Below are 25,845 nucleotides of genomic sequence, written 5' to 3' on the forward strand. Positions count from 1 at the left end.
ATAATGGGTAGATTTAGAAAATTCCAACCAGCCCCGGTGTTAAATCAATAGGACCCACAATTAATACTTAGGCCTTCCTCCAGCCCCAACATTAAAGTAATAGTATTGCCATTTAATAAACCTATTTCCCTCCCTCCAGACAGCCCCTGCAATACATTGATCGCATTTACGTATAATAAATATACCTATTTCCCGCAACCATCACTGCCATTAAACAATTCATATTCACATTTAATAAATAGACCTCATGATCCTCAAACCCACATTCAATTAATAGCCCCTAAATCACCCAACTTAAATTAATAGTCCCCACTATAAAATTAAATTACCCCACCCTCACCCTACAAACAAAATAGCACCCATTATTTAGCCACCACCTACCACACACACACATTACATTGCCACAAGCCCGCTGTGCCATCACACACACATTACTGTACCCCTTCATCACAATGCTGTGCCTCCTTATGATCACACTGCACCCTCCACGCTGCTTTTGCCCCCCTTCTCCTGGCACCCCTTCATCACCCTGTGCCATGCTGCTTTTGCTCCCCATCACCCTGTGCCATGCTTCTGCTTTGGCCCCCCTTCACCCTGTGCCATGCTGCCCTGGCCCCTCTTCACACTCTGCCATCCTGTCTGTGCACCCCCTGCACACTCTGCCATGCTGTCTGTGCTCCCCCTTCACACTCTGCCATGCTGTCTTTGCCCCTTTTCACTCTACCATGCTGTCTTTGCCCCTTTTCACTCTCCTCCATGCTGTCTTTGCCCCTTTTTACTTTCTGCCATGCTCTCTGTGCTCCCCCTTCACCCTCTGCCAAGCTGTCTGTGCTCCCCCTTCACCCTCTGCCATGCTCCCCCTTCACTCTGCCTTGCTTCCCCTTCACTCTACTCCCCCCTTGCTTCCGTTCCTTCACTTACCTTTTCTATCGGCTTCTTTTTTCTCTTCTGTCTTCTTCCCGACTGCTCTCTGCGCCGCTCCTCACTGAAAGACAGGCGTGATGATGTCACACCTGACATTCAGTGCGAATGGAGCAGAGATGAGTCAGGGAGCGCCGCGTTCACGTGAGTATTTTTTTTTACATTTTCCGCTTCCCCCACCAACGAAGAGGGGAGCAATCAGGGTCGGGGCCTACCAGGGGATAGCCCAGTCCCCCGGCAGGGCCAGTCCGACCCTGGCTAGACCTCAGCATTATCCGGATCTTTCAGGACTCTGTTCTATTCTCTGCACCATCGTGGTCCCATCTAGACCTCTGCACCATCACGGACTCAACGGAACCTATTGTCCCATTTGCTCCTATTGTCACTTATAACCCCCTCCCTTTAGAATATAAACTCTGGGGCAGGGTCCTCTACCCTGTGTTTCATGACTGTCTATTCTCCGTCTTCCACCCCTTGTCTTTTGCTGACTTGTGTTATGTATACAATGTGATTTGTTCTATTAATTGTATTCATGCATTTTGTTAGGAACTCCCAAGTCAGTACAGTGAAACTCGGGAACTACTCAGAAGGCCAGGTGTTCGCTGGAGCCCCTAGTGGTGGGGACAGACTGGGCTGCCGGCCGACCGAGGGTCGAGTAACGTATACTGACTTAAAGGAGTTCCCAGGAGTGGAGTGATTGGTGGACTGTAGTATAAGAAGAATCCTAGGTCAAAAGGTCACAGGCACAGATGCAATATCCAAGGGCAAGCGAAGGGTCAAACTCACAGGCAGAGAAGCAAAATCCGAATTCCAGGCAAAAGGTCAAGGTCAGAAGAGAAGGGTCACAGGTCCAATAACAAGCAAGGGTCAAAACACGGGTAGTCAAATCCAAGGTAGCAGGAACCAAAATGGATAGCACAAGCAAGCAGCAGAACTGAGGACAGAACGCTATAACCGGCAGTGAGGCTGCAGACCTCACTGCCCTAAATACCACAAGCCACCAATCAGAGCCTAGCTCTGAGTCTCACACAGCCCCTATGATGATTGCATTAATCAGCCCACAGGCTGTGTTAAATGACGCGCATGCGCCCGGCCCCTAGTACCGCCGGGACGCAGCGCTCGATTATCAGCATCGGACCGTTGCTTTGGCAACGGCCGACCAGGAAGCGGAAGTGACGTCCCGGTCGTCAAGGTGACGGCCGGAACGCTAGCAGAACCAGGAGACGAGCCGCAGCGGCTCGTAACACATTTATTATTCTTTTTATTTGTACCCATGTACATGTTATTGTCCCTGTCTTATCTTTTGCTGAATTGTGTCTGTATGCCATGCATTTTGTTTTTGTGGTACATGTATCCATGCATTTATTATTCTACTTCACTCTACTCTGTTTGTACTTACTGTTATCATATATGTCCCATCTTTACACTCTGTACTGCCCTGTGGACCCTTTGTGGTGCCTTATAGACTAAAAAACTGGAGTGAGCTGTATTGTTATCTGCTGAACCCAAATGGTAAGGTAGCATTTTTTTTTTAACTGTCTTGAACATTCTAGGAAGTATTTTTGGATATAAAGAATTCCAGTCAAATTTAATCATTTCTTAAAATACTTATTCATAAAATCATTCTCCTAATCCTAATTTCCCTTTGAACTGAGGACCTGGAGATCTGGGCTTCTGTAGATTTCATGCTAAATCAATAATTGCTCACCACTCTGGCCCCCAAGAGTACTGCTCACCACTGTGGCCCATTGGTATGTAGAGTTGGTTATTGTCACTAACAACTGGGTTTTGGCTTTAATACATACAGTCTGATCAACTGAACTGTGAAATTACTCTAAATATAGCAGTTGTAGACTAACAGTGCAGACTATCTGTAAAAAGGCTGGTAATGGTTGAGCATATATCCATCACATATTGTTACACACATAGTGCTGCAGCCAGGTCTGGGAGGCAAAATCTATTCGTCTCTGGCAATACCAGTGCTACAAAAAAACACACACAAATGCACAAGTGAGTTTGCTAAAACCACGTTTTATGTCAATTACTCTAGAGATGCCTTTGTTTTTTCTGCAGATGTGGATACAGCTATTCTACAGTGCAAGTTTCTGGTGGTTGTTCTGCTATGCAGTGGATGCTTACCTAGTGGTGAGAAGATCAGCAGGAATAAGGTATTTCTAAATACTTGTTATGCACAGCACAAGAAGAATTGTTACTATAGATGGATAGTGGCCTTTTAGAATGCTTGTTATGAAGCATACCGATTGCATCAGCTGCTCCACACTCACATAGAAGAATATCTGAGTGGGTGGGCTAACCATACTCACATAGAAGAATATCTGAGTGGGTGGGCTAACCACACTAACATAGCAGAATATCTGAGTGGGGGTGCTAATGTAGCGCATGGTGCTGCACTTATGACTACTATATATCATAATTGTCAACTCTCCCGGAATGTCCGGGAGGCTCCCGAAATCCGGGTCGGTCTCCCGGACTCCCGGGAGAGCAGGCAAGTCTCCCGCATCTGGCAAATACCTGGCCAAAATAACGTGATTCACTGTGAATTGCGTCATTTTGGCCCCGCCCTTGCATAAAAACATATTTCCTATGTAGGGGCGGGGCCAAAATGATGTGCTTCACCGAGCCCCACCCCTCCTGCCCTCTAGCTACGTCCCCTGTCCGGGATCTCCTAAAAGTAGGCAAGTATGCTATATATAGATGTATATGATGTATTTATGACTAATTAGGCATGTATGATGATGATGATGTACCAGATCAAGCTGTTTACCTAAAAAACCTGAGCTCCAGCAGGACATCTCTCTATTAATCAGCAAGTGTGCCAAGGATGATTATAGTTGTAGAACCTAACTTTGCCTGTCCATTTGCATAAAACAATTTACGCAAATTAATGAAATATACATAAATCAAAATTTTAAATATAGTATTTTGTCTGAAATGGTATAAATTTTAACTTACAATTTTTTTCCATAGAAAATATAAATGAATTTAACTATATTGTTGCATGGTGTTCCTCCCCTTCAATATGTGTAACTACATGCATCAGTTTTTAACCTTTGAGGGATAACAGTTTACCAAACTAGAGTGTACCAAGTGTTACAAGTTTGCCATACAATGTATTTTTTCCTACTCGTCAGCTTTATCATGTGAGACTGTTCTTTCATTCTTAGAAGTTGCAGGATGATATTAATGTTTCTGAAGCGTTTGCGCTTTAGAGGTTTAGAACTTGTGGCTAGTGTTGTTTTACTAATGTCATGACCAGAGCTAAAACTAATGAATATGTCTAACAAAGCATTAAGACTGTGTTTAGCATTATTTTTCATTATTAACTCTGTTTATTTTGACCCAGGAAATCATAGAATGTCATAGGAACCATAGAATCGTCTAGATCAACAATTCATGTCCATGATTAAGAGAACATTTCTCTGCTTAAAACAAAGGCTACTAGTTTAAATACAGGGTGTTGAGAGAGAAATTTGTTTATCTTTGCCTCTATTGTTTTAAAGTTCAACCTTTGGTAATTTAGAAGAAAAATTAATAATTGTAACCGGTATTCTAACCGACTCCATTCAGCCTGTAAATGATTGGAAAGTTCGTGGCCAGATTAACATGTTAAAAGAGTTGGTTGGATGATTTTAAATGAAAAAACTACATATCATTTGATATTTATTTTATTTTTATTGTAAGCAGAAGACGTATATGACGTCAGGTGACAGGGTCTTAAGGGACAGGGATAGTATCCAAAGGGATAGGGAGCTAGGGAGAGGGTGTCAGGGGATGGGGGTGAGGGACCCATCAGACAGGGTTACATGCTAAAGAGGAGAAGGTGGCAGGGGTGTAGGAAATGATGCTGCATGCTGACTGGGCTTGAGTGCATTATGACAGGTGGACCACATGTTGTGGGTATATGATATGTTATAGTGTTATCAGTCCAGTCTTACGTAGGTTGGTGTTGGTTGCTGCTTTTGCAGCAGGATTTCATGTACTTTGTTCCCTGCATTAGTGGTTTCCAGGCACTTTAAAGAAAGAAAAATAGATATTTCTGGTGCACAAACACATATAATGAAAATAATAGGAGCCAAGTCATATTCTATGGTGATATATATTTTTTAACAGTCTTTTGACTTCATAAAACATATTGGTCCTGATTCATTAAGGAAAGTAAAGCAAAAAAATGTGTAACTTTTACCTTGGCAAAACCATGTTGCAATGCAAGGGGTGCAAATGAGTGTATTGTTTTGCACATAAGTTAAATACTGGCTGCTTTTTCATGTAGAACACAAATCCTTGATAAATTTAATTTTACACTGAAATTTAAAGTTGATTTAGGGCATGACTTACACTATCTATAAATCTGTCCCCACACTTTAAATTTACCCCCCCCCCCCTCCAATGCAACAAGGTTTTGCCCAGGTGCAAAGTTTCTCATTTTTTTGCTTTACTCTCCTTAATGAATCAGGACCAAGGTATTTATACATACATTATTTAAGTATATTCAATATTTCTACATAATCAATCCCACAAATTTTCATAATTTCTCAGGTTTATTGGGAGATACTAAAATCCACATGCATCAGAAGCTGACACTCACCACCTTATAATGGTTATTACCCCCTCTTCTCTTTTTTTGTGCTGTAGAATATGGAGTAATGGATTATAGGTCTTCCAACCCTAGTTTGCAGGTCTCCTCTTACTAATATCTCTATGTTGCGCTGATTGATCCCGTGTACTAGAATCTCTGGATTCTCTCTGCTAGGTCTCACATAATTCGCTCTCAGCTTACACCCATGACGTTGGATTCTGGATTCTGCTAAGCTACTTTCTTTACTTGGATCCTCTCTTGTTTCTCTCGACACTCAATTTGAACTAGAACTAGGACTAACCCAAAACTAACTGGACATTTCACCATCCTCTCCTTAAAAAGTGCATCACTATCACTCTTATGTCCAAATTGAATATTTCAATCTGCTCCTAGTAGCACAATACACAAAGGATGCCACCTCTAAATGTCAATAGGTTAGGGTCAAAAGGATAGTCCACACCCAGCTCCACCAATAATTTACATGGATTACACAGCATCAAAGATCTCCCACCCCTGCAAATCAGAGTCACAAATATTATCTTTATGACTTGAACAATTCACTTATAACTTGAACATCAAGTCAACATATGCAGGAAGCCTTGCCAGCCCAGGTCTATCAACATTTCCAGGAACAAGGGGAACTTGGTGGCTCTCTGCAAATATTCATGAAGATGGGAAAAGGTACATTTATGAGTTGTAGTCACCTTGGTGTGGCTTCCAAACCTTAGTTCCATCTGGGCCATTATGAAACATGAAATACCCTGCCTCTCTGCCATAGTTAGACACAAAGAGGAACTTGTGTTTAAGAACACATTGACCTCTGAATCTGACCATCATTTCCTCCTTGATTTAAGTAGACACCTCAAAGCTATGTCACTAGTCTAGATTGACCTTCTTTTGGGCTAGTAGATGATCTCTTACCCACTTGTGCTGATGAGTATTGATCTCATAAAAACCTTCTCTGAGAATGCCGGGTATTGGAAACAACATCTTGACACTGTGCTGTAACATCTCCTTGGCAAGACTCAAGGATAATACCCCATTTTGAAAGCTCATCCCTGGCAATACCCAGAACACCAAATGTACATTTTCACGACTGCAGTGATTATAGTGGGTAAGGTTCAAGATTTTTTATGTATCTATCACTTTAGGATTTTAAAGGTCTTTAGAGCTAATTTATGCATGTTGGTCACATTACACAAGATAACTTGAGTGAGATAGCTGTTTATGTATTGAATATGAAGGCACAGGAGACCAGTGAATGAGAAAATAGGGTATGCTTCGATGGCTACCTACTGTCACTTAACAATGGTTGCCAGATGTCACTTAATTTATGGACAGCGGGGCCTGATTACCCAATAGGCTGTCTATACTGCAGCCTAGGCAACAAGGCTTTTTTGGGAGGCATATGATTATAAGCTTTTAGGGGAGACAAGGATGGCGACAGGTGCAGATGAGACAGCCGCCTACAAATCTTCACCCTCAGTAGTAATCATTCATGCCTCCATTCTGCTATACGGACAAGTTTGTTTTTACTTACGGTGTATTAGCCTGGATTGGACGGTGAGGATGCACCATGAGTGTAGTAGTCTAGTCAGGCCCTGATGAACACTCATTTTGAAATAAGCAAAAATTTGCTAATGATCAGTAAAAATATAACATTTTACTGACAATGTTAACTTGAATGTAACATGAACCACACCAGTTATTTGTGCCATAGCAGAGTTGTGAACCATTATTTCCAATTCAAGATGCCATCTATCATTTTTGATAGATTGCTTCTGTAATGTGTCAATACAAGAAATTGGTCTTCAGTCATGTTTTTACATTATATCAGGAACCATGACACAGTTGCCACTTTATCATAGCCCACATTACTCAGCAGCGGCGGGTTGGGAACTTAAAGTGGCCGGCAGGGCCAAATAAATGGTAGGCAGGGCCCAGTAAGTGTGTGCACCCAGTGTGTCTGCCCGTGTGTGTGCCCAGAGTATGTGTGCCCAGTGTGTGTGTACCTGTATACGTGTGTCCTGTTCTTGTCACTTTCACCTCCTGTAGCTGCTGGTGTCTTTAGCTCAGTTGCTACTTGTCTGGATCCTGGAATGTTGGAATCCCTATTTGGAAAAAAAATGGGTACATGAAATTTAGAAAACTCCAACCATCCCCAGTATTAAATCAATAGCATATACATTTACTAAATAGCCATCCTCTCTCCAAACTCAGCACCACATTCAATTAATAGACTCCATGCTACCCCATCTTAAATTAATAGGTCCCACCAATAAATTAAATTGCCCCACCATCACCCCACAAATAAAATATTACCCATTAAATAATTAGCCCTCACCTAAACACCACCATTAATTTAATAGCCTTCCTCCCACAAACATTATATTATGAACCCCTCCTCACACTCTATTTTAAGAACCCCCCTCCCTTCCATCCCTCGCACATAATATTAAGAACCCCCCCTCCCTTCCAACCCTCTCACATAATATGGAAGGGAGGGTGGGTTCTTAATATTATGTGCGAGGGATGGAAGGGAGGGGGAGTCCTTAATATTAAGTGCGAGAGATGGAAGGGAGGGTGGGTTCTTAATCTCTCGCACTTAATATTAAGAACCCCCCCTCCCTTCCATCCCTCGCACATAATATTAAGAACCCCCCTCTCATCTATCCCTCTCACATAATATTAAGAACCCCCCTCTCTTCCATCCCTCTCACAAAATATTAAGAACTCCCCCTCTCTTACATCCCTCCCACTTAATATTAAGAATTTATTTATTTAAAAAATAAAAATAAAAAATAAATACATTCAGCAGCCGCCTGAGGCTAGCAGCCTACTGAGAAAAGTCCTGGTAGGTTATATGGCCAATCCGCCCCTGTTACTCAGGCCTCCACATCCTGGGACCATGTACTTTTCAGCTTGGCTCTAATAGAGAGATCATGACATTGTTGGCGCAGCCTCTACAATCAACTAACCGTAATATAATTTAGGCATTTTTTACAAAGCAGGAAGTGCTGATGAACTGCAAACCTCAAGATACAGAGAAGTGAAGACTGAATTTACAGAACAAATATCTATGTCCAAAGAGACACATTTTTAGTTTCAAACGTGCCAGCTATAGAAGTAAAATAGGGAGAATGAACGGGAAGGTAGGAGGGCATCAGGGAAGTGGAGCAGAGAAAATGCCGGATGACCCGAACCACCAGCAAGAAACTGGTTACAGTTAAGGAAAGGTCTACACACAAGTGAAGAGGATCTTCAGCCCATTTGTAGTGGAAGCGGGTAACTCAGAACGGAAAGAGTGTGTTAAAATGTAATAACCATGGATTCCAAGTGGCAATAAATGGTTCTTCTAAACTTAGCAAAATACTTGTTATATATGAATTGACCGTAGTCGACTAGTCAGTGCGTTCTGGAGGGTCAATGGGCTTCCATTTCAAAGTGATAGAGCAAGTAACAGCCCAGCAAATATACCAAATGAGCTTACATGTATGTTTCAGGATATAGAGGTCCAGGAGGGGAATCAAAACGAATTCCCTGAAGCAAGATAGCTGGACACCTACTGAAGTCAAGAACAAATCACCCACTTCTGACCAAAAAACACATAGTGTTCAGCTACTCCACTCAATATGCTTGAACGTACCTGTTTGACTTTGCTTATAAGTAGCTTATACAATAGCCAATCAAATAAAATATATACATATTTCAATACACTGCTAAAAAAAGCAGTGTCTATCCTGAAAAAAAAAGATTATGAAATGAGCTTAAAAAAATAGAAACATTATAATCAATGAAACCAACATACTTAAAACATAAACAATGGTCTGGTCATTAAGTAGTTAATATATTTTTGATAAGTAATCTATGAACATGAGCTCAAAAGAATTATATGGAATCTCTGTAGCATTCAGGTGACCCACGCCCAATAAAGTGCTTTACAGTTTAATTCAAAGAATATTATCAAACATGCTGTATTATTTCTAAAACATGCACACAAATTATTACATGTCAATGATGTTCTGGTGACCTCATTCATAAAATGATGTGACAAATGATATAATCATGTGAATTATGACATCACAGAGAGCATTCCAAATAGTATCTATTACAACACTGATAATTATTAATTATGTCATTTATTTGTCAGACCATTTTATGAATGGTATCCACAGAAAATTCAAGGTGGGTAGTGGGGATTAATTAAGGTTTGTGCAGATCTTTAATAGCAAGATTTCCTGTTTTGTTTATAAAATCTTGAAGGTATTTCAGTGACTTTATTAAAATTTTAAACAAGTGTTACAAGCTATAACAAATAATTCTGACAATAGAGCAAGAAGGAACTGGAGGTGAAGGCTTGTAGGCTGCCTGTTGCCCAGCACTGGCTTAGACTCTATGTCAGAAAGAGCATAAAGTAGGAGAATATATAGGAAGTATTCTTTGTCATATTTTTGGGATCCTATTTTATTCCCCTGGATCAGAAGATGAAACATAATTGAGAGTGACCTATAGGTTGCTTTATTGGTGTAAGTATGTGATTTAAAAAATGTTTATATATTAAATTAAAAAGGTCTCCTCTGGACAGTTGCCCGGTCAGACCATGCCTTGTGCTGGTACTGATGGGAGTTCCTGATCCAAGGGGCAATCTGAGAGAGTTGTGCAAGGGACATGTGGCCCATGGACCCTCGCCCCCCTTAATCTGGTTCTGCATACAGTATACATGTCTGCTGTAAAACAAGAGGCAGGAATAAAGTGTTTGCACTAAGCCTATGTGAAATAAATAGTTAAAAAAATAGAAGTTATTCATTTTTTCTCTGAGCTGCAAGTTAATACAAAGTTATATTATATAAATAAATTAACTTGGAAGTCATGCTTTCATTCACGCATTATCCACATGTTACAAATACATCATTCTTCCTTTCTACTGATAGCCACAGGCAGGAAAAAACTCATCTGTATTTCACATGAGCAACTGCTCTTAAAAGGTCAAAAGGAACGTGATTTCTTATGATATGAGCTGAATTATAGTAAAAAGAATTAATACAACCAGAAGTTTAGGTTTGGAATAACTATAGTGGGGAATATAGTGGTAGAGAGCCACCAGAGGGTGTGTGGCCAGCCAGTAGAGAGGCTTAACCAAACCACTAGAGTGGGTGTGGTAACCCACAAATGACAGCTAGCACCATAGTGTAGTATATAAAGAATGCAGCGTGTATATAAAGAGTATACAGTCTTGACCTGCCCCTTAGATTGGGCAGAACAGTCACCAAAAATCGGGATTGTCCCACTAGAATTAGAACATTTGACAGACTGTCCTGCTCCCTCCTACCTGTTCTTGTCACTTTCACCACCTGTGGCTGCTGGTTTGTTTAGTTGCGGCTTTTCTGGATATTGGACTGTTGGGCGCCCTATTTGGAAAAAAAAATGGGTACATTTAGAAAATGTCAACCAACCCTGGCACCAATCAATCGCACCCACGATTAATAATTAGGCCTTCCTCCAGCCCCAACATTAAAATAATAGTAAACCCATTTAATAAATAGATCTATATCCCTCCAACCAACCCCAACATTAAAGTAATAGTATTCCCATTTAATAAATAAATATATTTTCCTCCCTCCAAACAGCACCTGCAATAAATTAATAGTATTTACATTTAATAAATATACCTAATTCCCGCAACCGTCACTGCCATTAAATAATTCATATTCACATTTAATAAATAGACCACATTCTCCCAAAACGCACCCCCACATTCAATTAATAGCCTCCAACCACCCCATCTTAAATAAATAGTCCCACTATTAAATTAAATTGCCCCACCATTACCCATAAACAAAATATCATCTATTAATTAGATACCAACTACCTCACAAACACACTACATTGCCACAAGCCCCTTGTGCCATCACACACACACACACTACATTGCCACAAGCACCTTGTGCCATCACACACACACACACCACATTGTCACAAGCCCCCTGTGCCATCATATATGTATACACACACACATACACACTACATTTCCACAAGCCCCCTGTGCCATCCCACACACATACACACACACACACACACCTACACATAGACTACATTGCCACAGGTCCCCTGTGCCATCCCACATATACAACTAAACACGCACACTACATTTTCCCCAGTGGCATCCCACACACGCATTACATTGCCACAAACCCCAATGCCATCACACACACTACATTGCCACAAGTCCCCTGTGCCATCACACACACATTACTGTGCCATCACACTGCATCCTCCATGCTGCTTTTGCTCCCCCCTTCATATGGCCCCCCTTCTTCACACTGTGCAATACTGCTTTTGCTCCCCCTTCTCCTGGCCCCCTTCCTCACACTGTTGCATGCTGCTTTTGCTCCCCCCTTCTCCTGTTTCCCTTCCTCACACTGTGCCATACTGCTTTTGCTCCACCTTCCTTACTCTGTGCCATCCTGCTCCCTCCCTTCATCACTCTATGCCATCCTGCCCCTCCCTTGCCTCCTTTCCTTTATTGGCTTCTTTCTTCTCTTTTCTTCTCTCGTTCTCTACTGTCTTCTTGCTTGCTGCCTGGCTCCGCTCTGCACCACTCCTCACTGAATGTCTAATGTGATGACATCACGCCCGACATTCAGTGTGAAGGGAGCAGGGAGGAGTGGTGCCGTCTCTGCGATCAGGTAAGTTTTTTTGTTATTGTTGTTATTTTGTTAGTACCCCTCCCCACCAACGAAGAGGGGGGAGCTATCGGCGCTGGGGCCCACCAGGGAATACCCTGGCTCCCCTGCGGGCAAGTCCGACCCTACAGGTGGCATGTAGTGTGAGAGAAGGAATGTTTTAGGGGGCAATATAAAAAATGTGCATAACTCTTTTTTTTTTAATCTTAAAGGTAATCTCACCATAGTTTCATCTGGACCAATGTACCCCAGTCCTACACTGCATGTAACTTTATTTACTGATTCCATCCAATGTCTTACAGAAATGGAAGTTGCTCAATCAATTTATAGGTTCATAGCAGGTGCTTGAAAGGGTGGGGTTATCCTGAAAGGAACAAACACAGAGAAAGAAATCCCCCAGCGCACTGCTATTACCAGCAAAGGAGCTGCTATTTCTACTTGTACATAAAAATGCTTCCAGTGTCTTCTCACCTGGAATGAAAGATGATTCAGTCCAGGGAATGCGATGATAGATGTGCTGCTTATCCAATAAGAAGACTTGGCAGTCTGTGCTTTTTTTATGTGACTCAGATAAGGAGCACTCGGCCATGTAGATGGTGCTCTTTAGAAAATGAAATTAGCCAATCCAACATTTCCCCCTGATCATGGAGAATGAAAGTTTTGTCATCTCCTATCTCTCACTCTGCACACATCCCTTTACCGCCAGGGTGCGTTGGAAGGGAGTCCTGCCACAGCGTGTTAGAAGGCAGAGCCCAGCGCTGACAGGATTGCATGGCCCACAGTCACACAAGGGGGAGGGATTAAAGAGCCTGCCCACCTTTTTTTTTTGAGGCATACAAAAATCTTTCTGGTGGCCATCAGGAGCATGGGGGGAAGGGGGTGTTTCTTGGCAACAGGAAAGCCCCTCTAAGTGCTCTCCTTAATGGAATTAAACTCAAACAACTGTAAAACTGTATGAAAGTGCCCATGCCATTAAATATGAGAGATAGATTAAAACTTACACGAAGTCTATTGAAATTAAAAGGTTGCCTTTCAACTGAAGAATGCTGTCTTCAACTGGCACAGACACAATTTTATAGATCTCATGTCAGTGTCCAAATGATTTCTCGTGTAATTATAATGTGGATTAAATTGTAGATCAATTTATTCTAAATCTTAATGCAGCAGTTATGTACCTATAGACGTGCCTTTACATTTCCAAATGGATTTACCAATGGACACAAAAGGTTAAGTGGACCCTGTTAACATGCTTTAAAATGTGTACTCAGTATATTCGTGTTGACCTAGTACAGGCCTTTTAGCTCGATTCAAGATTTTTCAGATGGATGTGCCATACATCATCATGTACCGTCATTACATCATCATAAAGCCAGGAACAATTCTCACATGTGTTTTAAGGATACATATTAGCTTTTCAGTCATAATCCAGTTAAAGCATCTGTACCTCCTGAAAAATTAAGTATTGATGTTTTTCATGCTTTAACAATTTGCTGCTTAGCTAGTTTAGCTCTGATAACACAGTTTATGCACAAATGTATTTATAGAGTTAATTTTACTATTGGAAAAGGGCTTCTAAAGTTTTTCTGTAATTTTTTGTTAAAATTTGTGGTAAGACTTTGTGCACATGAACATCTTTGTATCCATTACTTCTCCATTCCATTTGTTCGCAGATGAGCTTAGGAGAGACAGGAGAGACTCACATATGGGTAATTGATCTCTATTGAGAGATATAGGGGTAGATTTACTAAAACATGGGTTTGAAAAAGTGGAAATGTTGCCCATAGCCACCAATCAGATTCTAGCTGTCATTTTGTAGAATGTACTAAATAAATGATAGCTACAATCTGATTGGTGGTTGTAGGTAACATCTCCACTTTGCAGACCTGCAGTTTAGTATACCCCATAGTGTTAGTAAGTATGTTAAGTCGAATATGCTCTACTTTCCATAGTTTCTTTTCATTTATTTGCACTCAAGCTACAGAAATGAAATGGACTCTGAGTATTCATCTCTGCTCTGTTCACCTTTCAAAAAAATGAATGGAGGATAGGGAGGTATGGTGTGCTTTAAATAAGGTCGTAGTGGTGGTATTCTTGGTGGGACTAATTGCCACCATTATTGTATCTTGCAGTATGCCTCTAAGATTAATATATTTATAATGCTTTTAGCTGAGGTTCTGCAGTTATTGCTGATCGATGGACTTGCAGCATCCTTTTCCTGGCACCTAATCATTAGAAGCAGAACAAACAGGGAGAGTTTCAGATCAATAACCACTTGAGATCAGAAGTAGAGTCCCTCTTATGTCTTCACATTTATGATAAATACACACTTATGGTGATGTTATTACAAAACCTAAAAGAGATGTAGGAATGTTCGAACATTTTTCTCATGTTCTCTGCACTGCTATGTTGGAGATAATGATTTCATTTATACCATTTGCTCATAGATATGCTCTCACATGGTAACTATCTTGTTTAAAGTTGATGATGCAATACTAATTGCATAAATATTAAGTGGACTTGAAGTTAAACTAAAATACACATGTATTGTTGTTTTTTCAGTACAATTGTCCTTTATCATATGATGGCATGGGGCCTGGCAATTCTGCTTGGTGTAGAAGGTGTTGCTATGCTCTACTACCCTTCAGTATCAAAGTAAGTATCACCGTACTCCATTTATTATTCAGGCCTGTCTTTATGTACAGTCTCAATGAGAAATAAAGTGCTTTCCTCCCAGATATTTGGCCTTCTATGGTACTTACCTGAACTATAACCACCATAGACTGTGATTAACAGCTTTCTGTATGGTGCGGAAATGGTAAGTTCCTAAGAATGATATAGGTGACTTAGCACAAAGAGGGTGCTCTTGTGGAAATTATATCCAGCACTCCTTGTTGCCAGATACTCATCTAATGGTCTATCTCACTTAGATAGATAGATAGATAAATAGATAGATAGATAGATAGATAGTCAACTTGGTCTTCAGTGGCCTGACTATATGCTGTCCAATGTCATGGAGATTGACCTGACTAGCGTAAATCTGTTTTCATGCCAATCAATTCCAACTATTTGTAGTGGGAAGATGATACAACAGTGGCCACAATTGTCCAGTTTAAGAAGCAATGAAGAGACAAAATGCCGGCTTGAACCCCAGCAAAAGGCTCTTTCACTGCTTTTTGTTACTTATTAAAGGGTTAATGTCATAGAAATCTTAGATTTCTCTGACATTACCCAAAGTTTGGGAGCTTATCACTGAGGTTTGCAGCGATACATAATGAGGGCTACCACACTGGGATCATAAATAAACTCCTAAATCTCCTCAAAAAATGTACTAGTTATATACATTTTGCTAGATAATGTATTTAACCAAAGGTTACTGATAGTATAGGAGTTACATTTACAAGGTACATTTAGTCTTTACGGCTCAGTGATGCAGTCTCTGAGTTTGTTCTGGCTTTTTAGATGAAGGACTGCTTGAAATATTGGGCTGGACAATCAAGTTGTGAAATACGTTCCAAGACCAATCCTGAGAGAGGAAAGAGGTTGGTCTTGCTGGTAGCATATAACATTGTTTGGAGTTTAGTTTTATGGAGAGTCAGAGGCAGCAGTTTGTCCTGCTAGATCTTATGTGGTACATGGCCTTAAATATTAGGCTTTTATTGAGTGGCCTAAAGCAGAGTATTTTGATGTGGACTGTTTGGGAAAAAAATAAATGACATAGGATATTCCCATAAGTATCCACTGTTCCTCTGAAATTTGAGAAACCTGTCTGGTTGAATCTATAAGTAGTATCAAGCTTGCTGCAAACTAGAGGTAACCTAGACACCTTGCCAATCCTCATAAATCTATCAATCAATTAAGGAAAGCAATATTTTTTACTGAGTATTAACATTGCTTGTGCACAATTTCTTCACACACTACTAAACGATTTCAAACTTTTACACCATCTGGGACAGCCTGTCAACCATGAAGCATCCCCAGCAGCATGCACATAGCTTCAGGTCGGGCATTACCAAGTATATTTTGTTTTACCACCAAATGAATTTTTGTTGTATCATTTTCCCCCTATTAGTAGTTTCAATTAATTAGCGTGAAAAACCTATTCATGCTAGTCAGTGCAAACTCCACTACATTGCACTGCTTATACTCAGGCAGCAGAAGTACAAAACTCTTCAGCAAACGGTATTAAGTAGATATACTCTGCTAATAGAGTGTATCAAATGAATATTTAGTGATGCCAACCTGGAACTTATCTTCATGGAAATGCATTTGAGGTAAACGGCTGCTGCTAAAATGAGGCCAAATCCCAAAAAATAAAACATATATTAAAACTAAATATCAGAGGCCTCTAGCTATACATGTGACCATGATAATCAGGTTTCTGTAGTGACCTCTATCACTTCTACAATCCCAGTTTTGTATCACCAATGACATTGTTGGTATATTTACGGGTTTACATAAATGTCAGGTCAGTAGGAAAAATATGTTTGGTTTGATTTTGTTTTCCAGTTGTGAGGAAAGTCTGGAGCATGCCATTCCTCATTATATCACCACCTATGCCCCTCTTCTGCTTGTAATGGTAGCTAATCCAATCCTGTTCAGCAGAACCGTCGCAGCAGGTAATAAAACACAACAGTCATATTTATTGATGTACATTGTGGCACATTTGAGGTTTATTAGCTTTAATAATATAATATAGAAATGTTGGGATTGCCATTTGTTTTTTCATACAGAATCGCACAGACTTATTGATTCCAGCCTGTGACCTTATGTACAAAATAGCTTTGGTTCTCGATTGCCTGTGTTATTAGTGACCTGATTTGTCAGACCTTGTTCCTGTCTAGTCATCACTTGTTCTCTCATACTTGTCAACTTTCACCTTTGTATGGCCCTAGTTGAAGTCTCAAGGGCTCTGTACTAAAATCATGGTGGCACACAGGTATTGGAACTTACTACTGAATGGAATGGGAAAGTAGTTGCTATAGGTGCAGGAGCATGCCAACAATAGTTTCCTGGCATTCCTCTGGGGTTTTTAGGTGTCAGACATGGCAAATTACAATACCATCTGTTTTAGGAATAATGTACTTTTTTTTATAATTGTATACAATTCTCAGTGATCAATGTGTTTGTATTATGTTTTATTAGTTGCCTTATTATTAAAAAGAAGACAAGGAATCTATACAGAAAATGAAAGACGCCTAGGAACAGAAATTCAGATTCGGTTTTTCAAGATTATGTTGGTCTTCATAATATGGTAATCTGGTTTTGGGTTTATTTTTTATGTGCATAAAATTGACAAAAAAATATAGCAAAAAGTAATGCATTAAACTGGTGAATGAATTTTTAACTAGAAATCAGAGTGATGTAGTGCTTTGAAGTACTGGAGTATTGTGGTAGGTGTTACAGTGTCACTTTATATTGTATGCAGGGGCGGGCTGGGCCGGGGGGCAGGGGGGCATCGGGCCGCTCTGTCTGACAGCTGTTTGGGCCCCCCCCCACCCCATTGAATACAATATTTAATCTATATTACAAGCAGCCGCATCACAAGACATGCAATGCGGCCGCGGCAGCTCACAGGCCGCATCGCGTGTCATGTGATGCGGCCGCTTGTGCGCCCCCCGGGCTGAACTTTACCAGCCCGCATCTGATTGTATGCACTTAGAGATATAGGGCCTGATTCATTAAGGAAAGTAAGACAAAAAAGGAGTACATTTTCTCCTGGAAAAAACATGTTACAATGCAAGGGGTGCAAATTACTTTATTATTTTGCACATAAGTTAAATACTGGCTGTGTTTTCATGTAGCACCCAAATATGTGATAGCTTTACTTTTACACTGAAATTTAAAGTTGATCTAGGGCATGCCTTACCCCAACTATAAATCTGTCTCCACATTTTAAATTTACCTCCCCTCCAATGCAACATGGTTTTGCCAAGATGCAAAGTTACACCATTTTTTTAGGTTTACTTTCCTTAATGAATCAGGCCCATATTGTTTTAGGTAACTGACATATAACTTTAAATCAATCATTCTCACCACTCAGTCTCATCAATACTTTTCACTATATGTTTGAGTGGAATCACACCCCAAGTAACCCACACATTTTAAGTTATGATGTCACCATCAAATGATTCATTTAAAACCAGTGGCCTAAGTGGACATTTAGAAGTGTCACTATGGGAATTTAGAAGCGTCAGTATGAAAAATGTAATGGCAATGTAAGTGAACGAAATGTAATAGTGTTATAATGGAGGCAGTAGGAGAAGTGGTGGTATGGCATACCACCATATATACCATCACTGTTTAAAACTACCTACACATGGTAAGATTATGGTTGGTTAATTTGACCAACTGTTTTATAGTAAAAATTAATATTGCCTGGATTTCATACTGCAGGGTGGAAAACCAGGTTGGCCAGAGTCAGTCACCTATGTGACATCATAGACTGTCCCAATGCATTCCAATAGTACTGGATCACGGCAAGCCATTTGGCCCACCACGTATGTTGCCTAATTGATCACAGATCGAGTCACTCTGCAATGCTCCAATATGATCAGATTGTAACTTGTGCAACAAGCATTATATATACCACCTAATGCCATCAGATTCCCACTACGCATTTAGCACACACATTGCAGGCCATCCTACAGCTCTCTAGATGACAAACAGATGCTATTGCTCAAAGAGACTTGTAAACTTGCTTAGAGCATCAAGAACAACTTTTAAGAGTTTGTAATGGAAACCTATTGTGTGTATACATAAAATGTTCTAAAAACAATATCAATGATTTGGTCTATGGCTAGGGAATATTTGGTTATGCTCCCAATTAGTAGTCAGATCAAAATGCAACAACTTATATACATTTTTTGTCTTCTGTTTTAAACTTTTCTTTCAAGCAGGGGTGCTGCTCTCATGCTCCTCTCATGGGTCATTGTGTGAACCTTGCTTTAGGTGCCACAATTCTAGAGGTAGTAGAAACGAGGTTCTCACCTCACCTTCTGACCCCTACCTCTTCCTCCCCAATACCTCCAGTCATAAGATCTGTGATTCCTTTTACAGCCACTGTATTAGAAGCAGAGGGACACCATGAGTGCCCCTACACCAATCCTGGAAATTACAGGGGTTGGTAGGAGCATTAAAAATGCCATGTCAAGTATTAGTTGTCCTAATGTAATAGGAAGGTCCGATTCCCTTACTACACCCTTTGAAGCTTGCCTGTGCTACCATAAACCTTACATGGCGGAGCACCTGTCTTGATAAATCATGGATAACCTATAGTAAGGGTACACATATATGAATACTTAGTTGGTATCACCTTTTATAATGCAAAAAGCACACAAGCGATCCCAGGCCTGGCAGGGCCCATCTAAGAAATCATTCATAATTGGTTTCTTATTTTCTTATACTCTCTAATAAAGACTCCATCAACTCTAGAGTTATGTTGATAAACTATTTCCTGGAATGTCCATCTATTTCTCTATTGTATAAGTTTCAATATACATACAATGTAGATATAAGACAGGTCAATCACTTATTTAGTGAAGTGATCACTGAAACAACAAGCATAGCTAATAAAAATGAGACAAAATAACTTTGCAAAATGTCCACAGTGCTGTTAAACTTTGAGGTGTGTGCGCATTTCATCATTATCATCATCATCAATATTTATTTATTTAGCATCAGCAAATTCTATAGCATTTTACAATTGGGGACAAACACAGTAATAAAACAATACCGGTTATACAGACAAAGAGGAAAGAAGGCCCTGCTCGCAAGCTTACAATCTATGGGACATTTTCCAAGGAGTCCTCTCCTACACCATATAGATCTGACTGCAGAAAAGAAAAGACAGACTCTTCTGCAATTGCTGAAAGGGTTTTGCTGAGGTTAAGTCATGGCATGGTTAGGATAAGTGATACACTTCACCCAATGAAACGTATCAATTACGTTGTAAATTAGCTTAAGCACTAACACCTTTTATTGCAAATAAAGAAGAGTCTGTTTTTGGTTCATAAATGGACTTGCATCTTACTGTCTTCTAAGGATAATAATACTTTCCACTTACAAGTTCAGAGTGCTTAGAATGGTTACAATAATTTCTGATGTTGTCAGTATTGCTGAGTGTAGGAATTTGGCTACCAGGAGGAATCACGGCACACAGTCAGCTTTTCGTGCCTGTTCATCTCACTCTGCTGGGAGTTCTCATCTGAGACTAAAGATGCTGTAGATACATTTAATTGCAATGAACCTGAAGGTTGAATCAATAATTTCTGGGTTGCACATTTAAGATCTGACTGGGCAAATCTGTTAAACATTTGGTGATTCCTAGCCCCACAGGGGTTTGGTGCTTATTACTTAAAGAGACCATTGGTGATTGGCTTCCTGTGCTTTGGAATGATCCTAGCACCTGGCGTTTTGGGAAGAGTGACAGGTACCTGCCAAACGCTAACTGCTGACATTGCTCATTCCTTTTCAGGGCAGTGTATTTTATTAACCTTTTATATCAGCTAGATAACTTAGCAAAATGCAAGTTATGTTGTTAAGCAAATACAGGCTAATTTTTTAACTGTATTATGTATGCAACTGTTTTATGCTATATAAAAATAATATGAATAGTAAGTGGGTCCTGATGTACGTTGAACTAGTTGAATTTAATGTTCACATGTGAAGTTTACTGATTTGGATACTGTTATAACCAGCTGTGTTTTGGTGAAGTAGGCTCAGTTTACAGTGAAATGTATTTGCCCTTTGTATGACCTGAATGGAGTCCCATGAATTAATTGTATTTTGCAAACTGTACGTCATCAGTTTAGAAACTTTAACTGTTGAAAACCACGTAAAGTTACTACATAGCAAGAAAGATCATATGCTAGTAACTACGGGCCTGATTCATTAAGGAAACTTAAGCAAAATTAAGTAAGGCAAAACCATATTGCATTGGAGGGGGGGTACATTTAAAATGTGATGGCAGATTTGGATTTGGGGTAGGACATTTCCTAAATCAACTTTAACTTTCAGTGTACAAATAAGCTATCAAGTATTTGTGTGCTACATGAAAAAACAGATAATATTTTCCTTATGTGCAAAATAATAAACTAATTTGCACCCCTTGCATTGCAACATGATTTTGTCCAGAAAACTTGAGTAAGAAAACTTACTCAGTTTTCTGCTTAACTTTCCTTAATGAATCAGACCCTACATATTTTTTTATCATTTAGAAAATAAATGTATTAGATACAATATTGCCTAGTGAGTGGTGTAGATGCACTGCTCACTAGCACCTTCCATTTAAAGTACCCTTAGGTCTGCCATCTGAATTCTGTTTCACACTAGGCACCAATATACCCTACAAATGCTCTGTCACCATTCAAGTGTGACTGTTGCAGTGAATACCCACACTCATACTGCTCGATTCCCTCACAGGTTGGGCAACCATCAACCTACTCTATAATCTCTCTTGAGCTCAATCCCCGACTCTCCCTTAATTTAGTTTGCAGAATTATTTTCCCTGAAATCTAGAAAGTTTATTTTTAGGCTGAATTATATTATGAAACTTTAGGCCTTCGATGAAAAACATTGCTTTGGAATGTTGGAAACCTTAAATTTCTTAAACATCATTACCCAATATACCCAGAATTCCACTATCAATATACCTATAAAAAAATACAGTTAAACATAATTAATATAGGATTTAAAGAGTAAAATAGTAACAAATAATTTTGGATGGAGAGTATTGAATCAAAAAAATAGTGCTTATTTGTGCTCCATGATCTGTTCACCAGATCCTCTGGGGTCCAATGAGTCTTACAGTCAACACTGACAGCTGCAACATGTGAGAATTTGCAGCAATACCACCTACAGATGACAGGCGGCAGTGAATGTCAACCATGACAACATTATTTTTCACTGCCTGCAATCAGTAAAGCCTTTGTAACAGCTTCACTCCTACAAATCATTGAATTGTACTTGAATATGTGCAGGGCTGGATTGGGACTAAAAATTAGCCTTGGTATTTAAAGTACACAGGCCCACCTCAGTTCCAGCAGGAAAGAAACTATGTGCCGCCGCGCAGCAGCAGCCCCGAAAAAGGGCTGACTAAATTGTGTTGTGGGTGTGGCCAACATGGGGCATTGATATATACATTATAATAAAACATTATCACGCCCTGCAAGCCACATCATGCCATCCCCCCAGGCACATTATGACACCCCCAGCCCACTGTACTTATCTATGCTTCTGGTGCTGCTGACATCCATAAGGGTGGTGGGAACTTCCTGTAGAGTAAGCAGGGAAGCTCTTTGTCTCACGAGATACTTAGAGCTCCTCGGCTTGCTCTGCAGTCTGTGTCTTGTCCGGGAACTGGGAGCAGCTATCAGTTCCCTTCCCCTAACCAGAGGTGGATTAAGGCTCAGGGGGCACAGGGTATTTAAGACAGCAGGGCCCCTATTATGTAACATGGTTAACATTTTAGACAAGTACACAGACACTACTGTTAGAAGCACACAGCCCTGCCTTCACAAACAGTACGTTGTGAAGCGGGACATACCTCCCAACTGTCCTTGCAGTTGGACCAAATCCTGACTAAGTGAGACAGTCACCCAAATTCAGGACTGTCTTCTGCCTGTCTTGGTCATTTTCACCACTTGTAGCAGCTGGTTTCTTTAGCTCAATTACTTCTTGTCTTGATCCTGGAATATTGGATGCCCTATTTTGAAAAAAAATGGGTACATGAGATTTAGAAATCTCCAACCAGCCCCAGTGTTCAAACAATAGCACTCACGTTTTATAATTAGGCCTCCCTCCAGTCCTCACAGTAATAATATGCACATTTAATAAGTAGACCAATTTCCCTCCAACCAGCCCCAACATTAAATTAACAGTATACACATTTACTCAAAACATATCTCCCTCCCTCCAAACAGTCCCAGCAATAAATTAAATAGCATTAAAGTTTAATAAATATAGCAATCTTCCACAACCATCCCCTGCAATAAATAATTCATATTCACATTTAATAAATAACCCCCCACCCCAAAATCAGCCCCATATTCAATTGATTGCCCTAAACCACCCCAGCAATAAATGAAAGGTTCCTTCACCTCACCTTAAATAATTAGCCCCCACCTACACTCCACCATTAAATAGCCTACTTCCCACACTATATTAAGATCCTCCCTTCCCTCACATATTATATTAACATACTGCGCACACAAACACGCACACTATATGAACATGGCTAAACACACACATGCACACTATAGCAACACGGGGCCACACATACACTCTATAGCAGCACGGGGCCACACACGTACACTATAGCAACACAGGGCCACACACGCACACTATAGCAACACTGGGCCACACACGCACACTATAGTCACACAGACACACTATAGCCACACTATAGTCACACAGACACACTATTGTCATAGAGACACACTATACTATAGCCACACAGACACATTATAACCACACTATAGCCACACAGACACACTATAGTCACACAGACACACTATAACCACACAGGCACACTATAGCCACACAGACACAATGTAGCCACACTATAGCCACACAGACACACTATAGCCACACTATAGCCACACAGACACATTATAACCACACTATAGCAACACAGACACACTATAGTCACACAGACACACTATAGCCAAACAGACACACTATAGCAACACAGACACACTATAGCCACACAGACACATTATAACCACACTATAGCCACACAGGCACACTATAGCCACACAGACACATTATAACCACACTATAGCCACACAGGCACACTATAGCCACACAGCTAACGGAGAGTCAGTGAAGTGCCGCCTATGCAAGTGATCACATAGGACGGCACCTGTCACGTGGTGCCGTCCCATGTGATTACTTGCCTAGGTAAGGTGACACTTCACTGATTCCTCGTACGCCGAGCAGCTCGCAGGGAAGAGGGAATGGCAAGTCCAGCCCTGAATATGGGTGTATGTGTATACAAGTTACATTTGACTTTTTTGTTAACAAAGTTGCGTTCACATTGTGTTCGAAGATAAATCAGGCCCCAAATCTCTATAATGTAAGCGTTCACAGGCAGAGTCTGAGCTTCCTGTTGTCTTATGTCTGTCTACTGTCCGTGTCGATCATAAGTCCTGTCATGTCTTTTGCTACATTTTGTGTGAGTCACCACAGTTTTACTCACAGTTATCTGTGCTACTTACGTGTAATTGCCTCTTGTATTTGTGATTTTGCTTACTGTATTAATTGATTAATAGCTAGTGTCAGGAGATAACTACACACATGGTGATATCACAGTATTGTCTGACCACATTTTCCAAATGACATCAGAACATTTCTGATCAAAGGTTATTAGTGTAGATGGGTGATTTGTGCCCACACATGTTGAGATTTGTGTGCAATTAGTTCTAAAACTATCTAGCTGGCCATCAAGTGCGGCATAAAATCAGATAAACTGGTAATATTGTATAAATCGTTTTATTTAAATTAGAAACAAATAAATTCTTTCTTGATTCTATATTATTAAAAATGATTAAATTACTATTTTAAAAATAATTACATAAAAATAGAGGCTGATCAGTTGTTTTGACTGTTTTCAATTTGATTTTTTAATTCCTTTAAAGCCTATTATATAAACAGAATAATGTAGCATTGGAAATATTATATTTTAACACACAATTCTAATTCTAATTGCTTTATGAAATAGTATATATACAATACTGTGCAAACGTTTTAGGCATGTGTGGAAAAAATTCTGCAAAGTAAGCATGCTTTAAAAAATAGAAGTATTAATAGTTTATTTTTATCAGTTAACTAAATGCAAAGTGAATGGACAGTGTGTATATATATAAACATATATTATATATATATATATATATATATATATATATATATATATATATATATATATATATATATAAAAATTCCTTATATCAGCATATAGATGATTTACCTATTTTTTCTAGTACATGACAATATTGTCTTCAAGTTTTATAATATATGTGATATCCCAGAAGAAAAATGCATGACAGATGAGGTTAATAAGAACCTCAATATTCCCAGGTATTCTCAAAATACTGAGTAGCTTTTATTACAAAGAGCTGTGTGTTTGTGGGGAGGATGGGTTGTAACAAATGTGTCTGCTTTTACCATTATGAACACTAATATTTTTGTTTAATCTTTTTATCAGTTGGTTGTCCAATATTATCAATGAAAGCCTTTTGTTGTATCTGGAAATGCAGCCAGACATCAATGCAGATCAGCTGAAAAATGTCAGGAATGCAGCTCTTATCACATGGTTCATCATGGTAAGCCAAGCATGACTTTAATTAACTTACATACTATGACTAATGAAATATGCACCAACACTTCCTGTGATTGCAGCTATTCTATATATAGTAATACTTCAAAGTATTACAATGATGAAATAATAAAAAATAGTTGCATTAAAGCTGCAATCCCATGAAAAATAATGTAGTCTGATTACTTGTAAGAATAATCATGTGGTTGTTCTATTTTCCTTAGTGTTTTTCTTCAAGCTACAAGTAATTATTTACATTTTTTTAAGTCTGTCGTTTACCATGGCAATTGTAGTCACATGACGGACTATGATGCCTGAGTGAGCAGAAAGGA

General features: G+C 39.8%; 1 protein-coding gene across 1 annotated transcript in view; it reads left to right on the plus strand.

Moving 5' to 3' along the window:
* Positions 1 to 25,845, plus strand: part of GPR143 (G protein-coupled receptor 143) — a 76,009-nt gene that overhangs the window by 17,112 nt on the left and 33,052 nt on the right. Inside the window, exons 3-7 of the mRNA XM_075196466.1 lie at positions 2,995 to 3,089; positions 14,761 to 14,853; positions 16,708 to 16,817; positions 17,344 to 17,452; positions 25,403 to 25,520. Coding sequence (XP_075052567.1) covers positions 2,995 to 3,089; positions 14,761 to 14,853; positions 16,708 to 16,817; positions 17,344 to 17,452; positions 25,403 to 25,520 — 525 coding nt within the window. The remainder of the gene's footprint in view (positions 1 to 2,994; positions 3,090 to 14,760; positions 14,854 to 16,707; positions 16,818 to 17,343; positions 17,453 to 25,402; positions 25,521 to 25,845) is intronic.

This window comes from Mixophyes fleayi, chromosome 2 (assembly GCF_038048845.1).
Source record: "Mixophyes fleayi isolate aMixFle1 chromosome 2, aMixFle1.hap1, whole genome shotgun sequence".
In the NCBI taxonomy this organism is placed as follows: Eukaryota; Metazoa; Chordata; class Amphibia; order Anura; family Limnodynastidae; genus Mixophyes; species Mixophyes fleayi.